The 15228-nt window shown below is 38.1% G+C and overlaps 1 protein-coding gene across 1 annotated transcript in view; it reads left to right on the top strand.

The window, feature by feature from the left end:
* The window catches only part of NCOR1 (nuclear receptor corepressor 1), a 308055-nt gene that overhangs the window by 172004 nt on the left and 120823 nt on the right, over window positions 1-15228 (top strand). The window contains exon 19 of the mRNA XM_042781622.1: window positions 4559-4685. Coding sequence (XP_042637556.1) covers window positions 4559-4685 — 127 coding nt within the window. The remainder of the gene's footprint in view (window positions 1-4558; window positions 4686-15228) is intronic.

Genomic DNA, 15228 nt, shown 5'->3' with positions numbered 1-15228 from the left:
AAAGTTCTCCTCCAGCAAATCTTGGACAATTTTCTCAGTAGTTTTGTTTTTCTCTTCCTGTTCTGGAATACCAATGACACATAAGTTATTCCTTTTGTTGGTATCCCACATGAACCTTAGGCTTTCTTCATTTGGTTTTGATTTTTTTTCTGAATGATCTTTTTCCAAAGTAGTATTCAGGAATTTTTCTTCCATCTCATTAATTCTGTCTTCCATCGAATCAATTTTTCTCCTTTGCCCTTCCACTGTGTTATCTATTTCTGACAATTTAGTATTAATCTTCTGGATTTCTATCTGTAGATTTAAAATAATTTCTAATTTTTCATTTAATTTGTTATTTTGTTCTTGTATTTTCTTCCAAAATTCTTTTAAGGTTTTTTTCTGTGTTTTCTTTGGTGTTTCTCTCATTTCTTTGAAGATACCTGAAGATAATTCTTTTAAATTCCTTATCAGAGAGTTCCAATGCTGCTTCTTCATCAGGGATGTGTTCTGGGTCTGTATCCTGCTCCCTTGTTTCTGCCATTTTCTCTTCTTTGTGTGGACTGTGATGGTCTGTTGTTTCTGAGATCTCTGTTAACTGTTTGTGAAGAGCAGCCTAGGGTGTTTCAGGCTCTTCTTGGTGGTTTTTTATCGTTGGCCTGTTGGCGGAGAAGGAGGAAGTGGCTCTCGTTCAGGAAGTGAAGTCACAGGAGGTGTGTGTGTAGTTGTGTCTTATGGGGACTGTTGTTGTCTCCCACTCAGTTAGACACAAATTACAATTGAATAACCATCAAAAAACTAAAAGCAATCCCATGGACAAAAAACAAACTATGGAATCACACAGGAACAGTAACAAAAAAAAGAGAAAGTGAAAAAAAAAAGAGAAAAGAAACAAACCTGCAATATCTCTGGATAGGGCACTAAGAAGAAGAAGAAAAAAAAAGTAGGGAAGGAGAATAATCAATGAAGAAATAAAATAGGAACAATGCAAAAAGAAAAAGAAAGAATGGGGTCATTTACAGGAAAAAAAGGGGGGAAAAGAAAAAAGAAATTAAAAACCTTAAATTGGGCGGGTCGCAGAATTTCAACCAGCCACTGGTAAAAACAAAAATGCTGAAAATTAGGACTTGGTTGGGGAAGATTAACAATAATAATAAAAAGGACAAAAATATTAATAATATTAGTTGTTTTGAAACGGACAAATACAAGCAAACTAATCTCCTGGACAAATAAAGGGAAAAATAAAAAAAAATTAAAAAAAAAATCATTGAAGGACTGGGTAGGGCACCCAGGCTCCATCTGAGCACACAGATTGTGATGGAGTTCCTGTGGCCCCAGAAAGGTAGGTGGGAGTGGGGATGGCCACAGCTCCATTCACCAAACTGGTGTAGGGTGTAGTAACAAGAAGAATGTCGTACCTTTTCAGTCTTGCAGGCCCCGAGTGTCCTTTGGGTGCAGGAAAGCAGAACGTGTTCTTAAGCTCCAGGAATCTGAGAGAGTGCTGTGCCTTTAAATATCCAAAATAGTCAATTCGCTTTTTAAACCTTCATAATGGCCCCGCTCTCCGGACTGGCAAAAGTCCACAGCTCAGCCCACCTTTCTCTTCACCTTTTCCGTTTTTTCCTCAGCCACCGTGCACCGTCCTCCATGCAGTCCCTGGCTAGCAGGTTGATTTTTAGGTTAATTCTTAAGTCCTGCCACCCCAGGAATCTGTGAGAGCGCTGTCTCTTTAAATATCCAAAATAGTCAAGCCGCTTTTTAAATCTACAGAATGGCGGCATCCTCTGGACCAGCAAAAGTCCCCAGCTCAGCCCACCTTTCTTTTCACCTTCTCTGTTTGTTTCCCAGGTACCGTGCGCAGTCCTCCATTCAGACCCTGGCTAGCAGGGTGATTTTTCGGTTAATTCTTAAGTCCTACCACCACAGGAATCTGCGAGAATGCTGTCTCTTCAAATATCCAAAATAGTCAAGATGCTTTTTAAACCTACAGAATGGCGGTGTCCTCCAGACCAGCAAAAGTCTACAACTCAGTCCACCTTTCTCTTCACTTTCTCCATTTGTTCCCCAGCCACCGTGCACAGCCCTCCGTGGGGTCCCTGACTAGCAGGGTGGTTTTAACGTTAATTCTTAGGTCCTTCCACCACTCGGGTATCTGTAAGCCGTCTGTGCTGTCAGGGTCGTTCAGGTCACTGCCAGACTGCAGCTCCATTTGTCTCCTTTTTTGGTATTTTCACGGAAATTCTTCTGCTAGTTGGGGTTTAGTCCTCTTCTGTATCCTTCCCTTCAAGGCTCAGGTGTCCAGGATTATCTTCTGTGTCTGTTTTAATTGGTTTCCCTTTTCTTTATTGAAGAGGATCTATGCAGTCTTTCTGCCTAGTCCGCCATCTTGCCAGAACTCTCCTTGAATTATTATTTTAAAAAATAATGAGTCCAGTTATACAGAGAAAATGTTGGGGATATAGTAGATTTTTATTTGAAGGGAGTTTTGTTGTTGCATAGTATTCGTGAAAAAGTTGTCTCTTCTATAGCCATCAGTTAAAGGACCAGTAGAATGGGTTAGTATTGGCTAAGGAAGGACTTAGATTGGACAGTAGAAAAATCTATATATTGTCTATTATCTAACACTTAAATAACATGAATGATAGTATTAATGGAATCTTCTAAACTCTTCTTTAAAAAAGTGTTTCCAGTGTTTCTCTGGGATTCTTACCTTACTCTCCTGCTAAGAACATAGGAATGGACTTTTTAACTTTCATAATTTCATCTAGCTATATGATTCTGACATTTAAAAGATGATTATTTTTCTAGGTTTATTTAATGCTTTAGGTTTGATCCTAAATAGTATACTGCTATCTGAGCTAAAAATAAAGACTAGACATACTGGTAGTATTTATTATTTGGGATATTCATAATTTTTTTTTCTTTACTGTGGTGCCCTGCTTGAGCGGAATCTCCCTAGAAGATTCTGTGACAGCTCAAGTGAGGTGAAATAAGAGCTGTTTCAGTGACACAGAACAGAGAAGTGCCAGGCGGTCCCATTGGTCTTGTAAGACAGGAGACCTTAAGGCTTATAGTTAGCAGCATAAGTTTATAAATATAATGAGTGGCTAATGTCTTTTATTTAACTGTGTATAGACACTGTTATAAATGTGACACTAGTAGAAGAATGAGCATTTTAACATTAACATGTAGTTTGCAGAAGGAAAAATACTTTTTTTTAAAAGTAATTTAACTTCATTAATAGTGTAAGAAATTCAATATTAATACCAATGATTAGTTATTGCCTATAAAATCACATGGTTTTTACTAGTGAAGGAAATTTATTGCAACATTAATAATAATACCAAAAATTGGAAGTTACCTAAAGCCTTGCCATAGGAGGGTTTTAAACAAATAAATTTATATTAAATACATATAAAAACAGATTTTTATGGATTTATTAATAAAAATAATTTTACAAGAATTCATAATGTAGGGATATTTTCAATTCATGACTATATTAGGTTAAAAAAAGTACAGTATATAACCACATAGGACTATCCTAATTATGTTTACGTGCCTAATCACTTATGGACAGGTGTACACATCCTAAAGACTGAAAATAAATGTGCCAGTATACTTAGAATCTCTAGCTGGTGGAATAATGCACAATTGTTTTTCTTAACATAATTTTCCTGTGTCTTCCACACATGTCAAGGCCTATGTTATTTTATTTAAGAAAATATTAGTTAGAGAGACAAGAATGGTGATTTGTAATATTTGGCTATTTCTACATATATAAACCCACTGCCATCAAGTCGATTCCTACTCATAGCAACCCCCTCTGGGTTTCTAAGGCTATAAATCTTTTTGGAAGTAGATTGCTTCATCTTCCTCTTATGGAGTAGCTCATGGATTTTAAACTGCCAATCTTCTGGTTAGCATCCAGGTGCCTTACCCACTACACCACCAGAGCGCCTTTCTACATGCATAAACCCACTAACCCACTGCCATCAAGTCAGATCCAAATCATAACGACCCCTCCTTGGGTTTCTGAGGCAGTATCACTACGGAAGTAGATTGCCCAACCTTCCTTCCGAGGAGAGACTGGTGGATTTGAACCGCCAGCTTTCTGGTTAGCAGTCAAATGCCTTAGGCAATATGCCACCAGAGCTCCTTCTACATGTATAGTGATAACTAAAGAAGCCCTCGAGGTGCAGTAGTTAAAAGCTCATGTATTAACTGAAATGGTGGCAGTTTGAATCCACCAGCCACTCTGTGGGAAAAAGATGGGACAGTTTGCTTACATAAAAATTACAACTTTGGAAACCCAGTTGGGCAGTTCTACTCTGTCTTAAAGGATCACTAAAAGTTGGAATTGACTAGATAACACACAACAACAACAACATAGTGACAGCTAATTCCAAAAATGGTTAATATGTAATTTTTGGTCAGTTTGATGAATGTGATCTATTAAAAAGTCCAATTAGAAATTACCTAGAGTTATTTACTTACACTTTACTCTTGATAATTTAACCCGAAAAGAAAATGTTTGTTTCTTCTTACTAAATAGTAAATGATTTAATTTTTACTCTTTTAGACTTCTCGAAAGCCTCGTGAAGAGCGAGATGTATCTCAGTGTGAAAGTGTAGCTTCCACTGTTTCTGCTCAGGAAGATGAAGATATTGAAGCTTCTAATGAAGAAGAAAATCCAGAAGATAGTGAAGGTATCTCAAGATTTAAATTTTTAGTTATGATGTCTGTTATCCCAAATATGCAATTTTTAACTTCATTTTATTGTAATATTATTTATGTAAAGTGAAGTTCACAAAACTAATGTGACGTGGGTTAATGCATTTTTTTTTTTTTGAAGTGTTCCTCCCCTGACTACCAACAAAGAAAGTTTCCCTCCATATATAATCCTTTCCTTGACTCTCCACAACAATGAACTAATACTATATTTGTCCTTCTGTGATTTTCTTATTTCACTCAGCATAATGTCTTTCAAGTTCATCCATATTATGCAGTGTTTTGCAGACTCTACATTATTCTTTAGTGCTGCATAGCATTCTAGTATGTGTATGTACCATAGTTTGGTCATCCACTCCTCTGCTGATGGGTATGTAGGTTGTTTCCGTCTTTTTGCTGTTGTAAATAGTGCTGTGATGAACATGAGCGTGCATGTATCAGTTCCTATCCTTGCTCTCACCTCTCTAGGATATATGCCTAGTAATGGGATTGCTGGCTCAAATGGTATCTCCAATTCCAACTTTCTAAGGAATCACCATATTGCTTTCAATAGTGGTTGTATCACTTCCCAGTCATACAAGCAGTGTATGAGAGTCCCAATCTCTCCATATCCCCACCAGCATTTGTTATTTTCTGTCTCATTGAACGTTGGCATCAGTTCTGGGGTGAGATGGTATATCTCGTTGTTTTTATTTACATCTCTCTGATGGCCAATGATTGTGATCATCTTTTCATATATTAGCTACACCACCTGAATATACTGCTTGGTGAAGTGTCTATTCATGTCTTCTGCCCATTTTCAGTTGGATTGTTAATTCCTTTGGTGTTGAGGCATTGGAGTTTTCCATCAATCTTACAGATATGTCTCTTGCCAGATATGTAATTATCAATAAATAGGAATTTGTTGGTCATTTTTATCATGTGCTTTTTCATTGTATCGATTTCTTTGTTGCATATAATTTTCTTTGCTGAGCTCGTTTTGTTTGTGAATCATGTTATCACTTCCTTCATTGCTATTGTTTTAGTATTTGATGAATATTTATGCTGGTCCTCTTTTTTATTTTGATGTGAAGGTTTATCCTTTTTCTTTGAGGTTACACTGTGATTTATAGTTTTTTTCCCAAGTGTAGAACAGTCCTTTCTATCTTGTAGTTGTCTTGACTTCCCTACCATCTAGAAATTCTGTAATGACACAGATTTTTTTTCCCTCCTTTTGGTTTGTAGTTGTCCTCATTTGTCAGTTGGTGTCTCTGGTTTCCTATTTACAATCTTGTAGGCTTATTTACTTTGGGTACTTCGATAGCTGGGTTGGTTTCTGGATTATATCATCATGTGTATTAATGATCAGTTGTTGCTGGTTGTTGTTGCTTTTCTGTCCAAAGGGCTCCCTTTAGCATCTCTTGTAAGGTTGGTCTGGTTTTAACAAATTCCCTTAATTTCTACTTATCTGGAAATGTCCTAATGTCACCATCATATTTGAGGGACAGTTTTACTGGGTACATATTTCTTGGTTGAAAATTTTTCTCTTTCAGGGTTTTATATATACCATCCCATTGTCTTCTTTCCTGCATGATTTCTGTTGAGAAATCCGAGCTTAGTCTTATTGGTTGCCCTTTGTAGGTAACTTTTCATTTTTTCCATGCTGCTCTCATGATTCTGTCTTCGTCTTTGGTTTTGGTGAGTTTGATAATGATATATCTTGGTGTTTTTCTTTTGGGTTCTATCCTGTTTGGGGTTCATTGGACTTCCTGAATGGATATATTCTCATCTTTCTTCATATCAAGGAATTTCTCCTCCAACAAATCTTAGACAATTTTTTCAGTGGTTTCATTTTTCTCTTCCTGTTCTGGAATTCCAGTGACACGTAGGTTATTCCTTCTGATGGTATCCCACATGAACCTTTGTTTTTCTTCATTTTTTTTTTTTTTTTTTCTGATTGATCCCTTTGCAAAGAAGTATTCAGGTATTTGTCTTCAATCTCCTTAATTCTGTCTTCCATTGCATCAATTCTACTCCTTTGCCTTCCAGTGTGTTATTTATTTCTGACAATTTAGTATTAATTTTCTTGATTTCTATCTGTAGATTTTGAAACATTTGTTATTTTTTATTCATTTTGTTATTTTGTTCTTGTATTTTCTTCCAAAATTCTTCTAGGGTTTTGTCTGTATATTCTTTGGTTTGTCTCTCAATCCTTTGAAGATACCTGCATATAATTATTTTGAATTCTTTATCAGAGAGTTCCAATGCTGCATCTTCCTCAGGGATATGTTTTGGTTCTGTATTCTGGTCCCTTGTTACCCTTGCTCTGTCTTGCTTCTTTGGGTAGACAGTGATGCTCTGTTGTCTCCAAGGCATTGTGACGCTTTTGTGCTTAAATTTAATTGGTGATTATATGTTGGAGTGACTTTCCCACAGTTTTCGTTTTCTTAGTTTTGTTTGTATGTTATCTATATAAGCAGGGCACTGTGCTGTGCTCTCTTTTCACTAGTTGACAGCACTTACACACTTACCAACTGTCTCCTTTGAGTTGTCAGCCTCTTGTATGTCCTTGCTGCCCCTTGCAAACAGAGCCTGTTCTTAGGTCCCTGGAATCCGAATGAGAATGCTATCACTTTAAAATCTAAAATGGTTGTCACTTGTCAACATTCAAGATGGCTGTGCCCTCGGTCACTTTAAATATCCAAAATAGCCACCACTTGTAAACATTCAAAATGGCTGTGCCCTTGGTCACTTTAAATATCCAAAATGGCTGCTGCTTGTAAAGAGTCAAAATGGCTGCGCCCTCAGTCACTTTAAATTTCCAAATGGCTGCCACATGTAAACAATCAAAATGGCTGCACCCTCCTGACAGCAGAAATTCCACAGCTCAGGTTGTCTTCCTCCTTGCTGTTTCCCTTCCTATTCATAAGCCACCAGAGCAATTGTCCCTGCAGTCCTTGGTGACCGAGACTGATATTTAGGTCAATTCTCAGGTCCCAACACCACTTGGAAATATTCAGCCTGTTGGTCTTGTCAGAGTAGCTGGCAGTCTGCAGCTCTGACCATCTCTGCACTCACTGTTTGCGTTCAGGTTTTTCCACTAGTCGGTGCCTAATCCACTTCTGTATAGTTCCTTTTAAAGCTCAGGGCTCCAGGATTATCTTCTGTATCTCTGTCAATTGGTTTTTCTTTTCTTTGTTTAAAAGTGTCTGTGTCACTTGTCTTTCTATTCTTTCATCTTACCGGATGTCCCTCAAATATGTAATTTTTAACTTAGTCATTTGATTATTTAGAAATTATTTCATTAAGGAAGTACCTATCAGTGTTTTATATCTTAAAACTTTAGATTTAAATAGAAGGAATTTATTCATTCAGTCAACAAATATTTATTCATTCAGTAACAAATAATTAGTTAAATTTAGCAGCTGAGATTATTCAGATGCTACAACCAGAAGATCCTACAAATGACAGCCTTGCTTTGGACACTAAGTGCTACCAGCATCAATAAAACGTCCATGTCATTGTCACATTCATTTGTTTTGTTGTTAATATCAACTATATTTTCTCTGTCTCATTGAGTTTGATTTATTTCACATTTCTGTAGATTTGCAAATAATTATATTTATGTTTTCATGTGTAAAAGTGATGACTTTAGATGCCCCAGTTGAATAAAAATGTCATCCCAAGAAAGTTAAGAAAGTAAAATTTTTTTAGTGCTTAACCAAATAATTACAACTTCTGAGGAAGTAAATGTTTTCTTGTTTTTTCTGAGTGAAAAATGATAACCTAATTTATTTCGATTCATATTACTTTTAAATTTTCTGTGGATTTCTTTTGTAAATTAGCTGCTTCTGAGGTGTCCCCAGAATGTAATGGTTTTTGTCGATCTCTATACATTAAGCATATTTCTGTTTTATGAGGGGGTGTGGTGTCTTGGCACAGTGGTTAAAAGCATTTGGCTGTTAGCGAAAACATTAAAAGTTTGAAGATAGCAGCTGCTCCATGGGAGAAAGATTGTGGGGCAGTCTGCTTCCATGAAGATTTACAATTTTGGAAACCCTATGGGGAAGTTCCACTCTGTCCTTTAGGGTTGCTGTTAGTTGGAATTAACTCAATGGCAATTGTTTTGTTTTTTTCTGTTTTATAAATGCTATATTTTATTTTTAATAGTTTTCCTCATCTTATTTGCTTTATGTCTTATTTTACTATTTTTTGTTTGTTTGTTTTAGTTTTGAATTACCAGATTTTAAACTGTGTATAATCAGAACTGTGTATGTTTTCCTGTGTGGGCTCATATTTTAATTTTAGGAAATCTCATACCCACCAGGAATTTCAGAAATACTAGATTTTGTTATATTTATTTGTTTTCTGTGGTGATTGTTGGTGTCTTTTAAACTTTTAAAGTTTATCTTGAAATGGGGATTGGCTTTTGCTAAAAGGGCATGCAGTCAGCATCTTCTGACCTCTTCCAATCTCATGAAGGGGAAACAGTCACCCCTCAATAGCCCAAAGCTTATGCCTATGAGGTCAGACATACTGCCACCCTCCAGGCTTTATACTAGCTCTGACACCAGCCTTCCTTCCCATGACACTCACTGCTTCTCTGCTGGGTTTGATAATTTTTTGCAGTGGTCACACATAACTCACAGACAATACTCACAATTATGGGGCTTTACTGGGGAAGTGATATGCTCAAATCAGGTTCAGGAACATGCTCAGGACATAGTACTTCAATCAGGTCTGTCTCCTCTCTGCTATAGCTTCAGGCACAACTCTCTGGCCTCTGCCCTGCTCACAAGTGTTACAAAGTTCTTTTAGCTCTGCCAATAGGTACACCTAGGTGCACCTCATTCCCCTAGCAAGCCTCCTGCCAAGGGGCACTCAGCTTTCTCACTCTATGGGTTGACAAGGTGGCCATTGCATCTTGTGCTTCTTGGTTCCCCTGCTGCCATGTCTCTGCAGGGATCTCAGGTCTGAGGATGTGCTCCACTCCAACTCCAGCTCTTCTCTCTAGATGGCAATGAGCTCCTCTCTTCTGCCTCGGGGCGGGGGTGGGGGTGGTGGTGGTCTCATTTTAAGCCTACCAGAATGGGAAAACTAACCAGTCCCAATGTTAGAGTTCCATACACCTTATTTGCATGGTCCCACCCAGTAACCTGGTGGGAATCACAAAGACCATGACTAGAAAAGCCACACTGAGTAATTCATTGCACAACAATAAATAAGCAAAAGTGCGGTTTTAGTGAAGATGGGGGTATTATAAAAGTAAAGTAGTATATTGTACTGAGTAGAGAAGAATGTTACAAAAAATGAAAAGTTATTGGCACTTTCAAAGAAGTCATATGAGTATATTAATTTTAATATGTCTGTATCTGGCACTTAGTATTCCGTGGGTTATAAATGTAAATAGAGCCCAAGCTTAAATATCTTCGAGTCGTAACCAACTCATAGTGACCCCTCTTTGGGTCTCCGAGTCGGTGTCACTACAGAAGTAGATTGCCCAACCTTCCTTGTGAGGAGTGGCTGGTGGGTTTGAACCACCAGCTTTCTGGTTAGCAGTCAAATGCCTTAGGCACTACACCACCAGAGTTCCCTTAACTATCTTATTTTAAATGTATTTATTTCAGAATAGAAAAGCCTGTCGATAAATGGGCCGAGAGATTCTTTTTTTAAAAAAATTTATTGTGCTTTGGATGCAAATTTGTTGTACATTCAATAGTTCATGCACATTTTATTTCAAGCCCGATTAGGATGATTGCCATCCCCAACCATAAAAAACTCTTCTCCCCTACCCTCCCTGTCACTACCCCCTCCCTTTGCCCTTCTTAAGAATGCATTCCTTTCTGTCTGACTTTGCCTCTATGTGAATGCTACCTCTCTGGTATCTCATGGCTGATTGCTCTAAGGGGTATATCTCCCTAGAATAGGTGGGTGCATCACCATAGGATAGGTGTTCTGCATGTAGGTCTTTCTGCTGTTGGGGTAAGAGCCAATCCATGGGAGTGAGTCCATTTCTAGGCCTGAAGGGTAACCTGGGGCCATAGTATCAGGGGTTCCACCTGATTCTATGCAACCAGTAATTCTGATGATTTTTGTCTTTTTGAATTTTGTTCCACATTTTTCTTGCCACTTTATTTAGGATCTCCAGTTTTGGTACCTTTCCAGGTGGTTGGCATTGATAGCTGGCACCATCTAGTTCTTCTGGTCTTGGAGTCATGAAGGCTGGGGTCCTTATGCTTCATCTTATCCTTGGACTAATTGTTTCCAGATGCTTTTGATTTTTTTCACTCCTCTTTGTTCCAGTGGAGAGGAGACCAATAGTTGCATCTTAGATGGCTGCTCAGCTACTTGAAAGCTTTTATGACCCCAGTTACTGCTAACCAAAGTAGGTTGTAGAATAAGATTTTTATGTACCGTGTTGTGCCAGTTGAGCATGATAGTTCCCAAGACTAGTCCTGAGTCCACCACAGGCCTGGTGATTCTCTCTCACAAGGTGTTGGGTTGTCTCTGAGAAGTTACTCCAACTCTGTCTTCTGTTGCTCCTGTAATGTATGTGGCTAATTTTGTTGTACAAGTTCATATGTAAGATTATCTTTAGCTGGATCTATTTTTGGTCTAGGAGATATGCAAATGAACACCACAAAGTGACCTTTTCCTTCCGTTTTTTTCTTCCTTTGTGTAAGTGTGAAATTTTCTTCAAGTTGTCAAGTATGATATTGAGATAGTGTTTCATCTAACCAAGTATAGGGTAGCATGGTCACATGGTATACAATCATATGTGTGGTTTTCTTTTTTTTTTTGTGATTTGGGTGAAAGTTTTCCATACAGCAGTTCACACACACATTGTCTCATGACATTGACTACAATTTACCCCAATGCAACAGCTCCCCTCCCACTTCCTCCTGATAGTTACTTCTTCCCTGTGTCCATCCCTCCATCCATTCCTGCTCCCTGAACTGTCTCCTTGTGTATAAACATCCCTTCTTTCTCCTATGATTGTTCTCTCAAAGGAGTGTATGTACCTCAGGTAAATGTTCAACTCATGCCTGTCTTTTGCTTGGCTGTCATCCACAGTTGTGGGTTCAATTCCAGACCTGAAGGGCAGCTAGGGACAATAGTCTCAATGGTTGCACCAGGCTCTATCAGACCAGCAAACTTGGTCTCCCCCCCTTTTTTTTCCCAAAATGATTTTGAGTTCCACATTGTTCTTCCTCTCTATCCTGGATCTCCTACATAGATCCCCCTCTGAGTGGTTGACAGTGGTAGTTGGGCACGATCTAGTTCTTCTGGTCTCATAATCGTGTAGGCTGAGGATCGCATGGGGTACCAGTCACGAGGACTGTTTGTTTCCCTGAATCTTTGGTTTTCTTCATTCTTCTTTGCTCTGGGAAGAGAGACCCATTGTTGCATCTAGCTGGCTGCTTGCAAGCTTTTAAGATCCCAGTTGCTGCTTACCAAAGTAGGAGGTGGAACAGTGTTTTGTGTAGTATGTTATGCCAATTGAGCTTGATGTCTCCTGCGACTATGGTCCCAAGCTTCGTGGTTGTCTTTTAACATCTAGAGCAGTTTCCTGTTAATAGGAAATGAACTTGCTACAAGAATTGTGATGGTTTTCATTTGCTTCTGATTGAGCTTGGAAAATGTGAAGGACAGAAAGTACAATAAAGTTTACATGACCTATGATTTCATACTTGTTGCTAAACTTAATGAGATATAAAGAGATATTAAAGATGTTTTTTATTGAATGGCAAAGCTCTTGCCAATGGGAGAATGAAGGTAACTGATAAAGGGAGAGTGCCTTTTAAGAGTCAAATGAAAAAGATGAAAACTTTACCAAAATTTGAATTTTGTTTTTGTTCTAAATCACTCTTTAAGATTTTGTTTTTTTCTTAAGCAGAAGAAGACACTCACATTTGCTTGGTGCTTGGTTAAACATTATGGCCTAGAAATATTTCTAGTATTTTGTTACTTGGAGAAGATGATTCAAAAAATTCTTCTGTCAAATGAAATCGTCTGCTGTATAGTAACTAACATGCCTTCTAATATTTTGAAGATAAATGAGTTGTTAGTTTGCCCTAGGATTTTGGGCTTTCCATGACCATATGCAAAGAAATGAAGGTTAAGTCAAGCTTTTTGTTAACATTTCAGCATTTTGGTAGCATCTTTCACTGACAGTATTTGCTACTGTATATTTAGACATTATTACATGTGAGGCACTGTTCCGAGTTTTTACTTGACTTTTGTAATGATTTTGGTTTTGAGACTTGAAGTGTCATCTGAACTTCAGGATCATATATATATACAAACTGTCACAACCTGCTGTTCCCTCCAGTCTTTCTCTTTATTAGTAAATGATACCTTGATAATTCTCTCTCTCACATAAAACATGTGACCCATGAGCAAATCTCCTCAGCTTTTTCTTATTTAGAATCTAATTTTTTTTTTTTTTTTTTCCCCTTTCTCCCTTGCTGCTACCCTGCATCCAAGGCATCTACATTGTAGTAGCCCTTGATTGGCTTCCTTGCTTCACTTTGATCCGTTGTATATTTTTTTCCCCACACAGCAGTCTTTGTGATCCTTTTAAAATGTAAATCAGAGTAAAAGCCCATGGTTCTGTGAAACCTTGAGGTCCTATGTGAACTGACCCTTTGTACCCTGATATTTTACCAATTTTCAGCTTCCTTAGTCTGCTCCAGCCATACTTACCTTTCCCCCAGCAAACCAACCCTGGTGACCTTTACATTTGCTGATCCCTCCACATGAAATATTCTTCCCCAAGGTGTGTTTGCGGCTCATTCTATCATTTCCTTCAGGTCTCTGTTCAGATGTCACATTACCCTTTATAATGCCCCTTTACCCATTGTTTCCCAGTTTTGTTATTTATTTATTGTACCTATTACCACCTGATATATCAGGTTTTTTGGGGTGGGGTAGAGTGGGGAGGCTTTTAATAATATTGTGTGTTCAGTGAAGGTATATATAACAAGTTTTTCCATTTAAAAATTTCTATGCACATTGCTCAGTGATATTGGTTAAAATGTATAAACATTCTCTATTTTTCCATTCTAGTTGTTCTATTTCCATTAATCTAGTTTCTTTGCCCCCTTACATTCTTATCTTTGAAATTAATTGCTGGCCTTTTGGTCTCAAGTAGATGATTTTTTTACAGAACACAGCACTCACAGGTGATATTCTCTTTTTTTGTGAGCTGATCTGTTACTTAGCTAAAAGATGACCTCAGACTAGTTTTGGTTCAGTGTTTAAAGAGTATTTCAGGGCAGTCATTTCAAGGAGTCCTCCAGTCTCATCGAGTCCAATAAGTCTGGGTTGGATTTCCTTTAGGAACTTGAGCTTCTGTGATACATTTTCCTCCCATTCTGTCAGGATCCATCTACTGTGGGCCTGATTACAGTGGTCAATTATGGTAACTGTGTACCATCTAGATCGTATGGTCTCGAGGTAGTTAAGGCCATGGTTCATGTAGCCTGTTAGTCTATTGACTACTCTCTTTGAGTCTTAGGTTTCCTTTTTTCTCTTTTGCTCCAGACAAGTGGAGACCGATAGTTTTTTTTCTCAAATGGCTGCTTGTATGCTTTCAAGACCCCAGACACTAATCACCAAACTAGGATGTAGAACATTAACTTTATGCCAATTGATAGATGGCTATTGTGCTGTCAAATCGCCTGCGACACATAGCAACCGTACATATAACAGAAGGAAACACCACTCAGTCCTGTGTCAGCCTCACGATCCCTATTGTATATGAGCCCATTGCTGCAGCCATTCTGTCAGTTCATCTTCTTGAAGGCCTTCCCCTTTTTCATTGACCTGCTGCTTTGCCAAGTATGATATCTTTTTCAGAGAATGATCTCTTCTGACAGCATGTCTGAAGGAGGTAGATGAAGTCTGACTGTTCTTGCTTTCAAGGAGCACTCCAGCTCATGATACTTTGTTAGTTTTTTACCAGCTCATGATACTTTCAGCATTCTTTGCCAACACTACAACTCAAAAGCATCAACTCTTCTTTGGTCTTCCTTATTCATTATCCAGCGCTCACATGCATATGAGACAATTAAAAATATTGTGGCTTGGGTCTTAGTTTTCAAGGAGACATCCTTGGTTTTTGGCACTTGAAAGAGGTCTTCTGAAACAGATTTGCCCAATGTAATATATCTTTGTATGTCTTCAATGCTGCTTCCATTGATGCTGATTTAGAACCAAGTAATATGAAATCTTTGACAACTTCAATCTTTTCTCCATTTATTGTGATACTTATTGGTCTAGTTGTGAGGATTTTTTTTTTCTTTTTATTGTGATTTGGGTGAAGATTTACAGAGCAAATTCACTTTCCATACAGCATTTCACATATACTCTGTCTCATGTCATTGACCACAGTTTACCCCAATGCAATAGCTCCCCTCCCACTCTCTCCCCATAGTTATCTCTTCCCAGTGTCCATCCCTCCATACACTCCTGCCCCCTGAGCTGTCTCCCTGTGCATAAGCAGCCCTTCTTTCTCCCATGATTGTTCTCTCCAAAGAG

Source organism: Orycteropus afer, unplaced genomic scaffold (assembly GCF_000298275.1).
Source record: "Orycteropus afer afer isolate SDZICR_OR568_19922 unplaced genomic scaffold, OryAfe1.0 scaffold00139, whole genome shotgun sequence".
NCBI classification, from domain to species: domain Eukaryota; kingdom Metazoa; phylum Chordata; class Mammalia; order Tubulidentata; family Orycteropodidae; genus Orycteropus; species Orycteropus afer.
The sequence above is the reverse complement of the archived record's forward strand: the minus strand, read 5'-3'. Positions and strand labels throughout refer to the sequence as shown.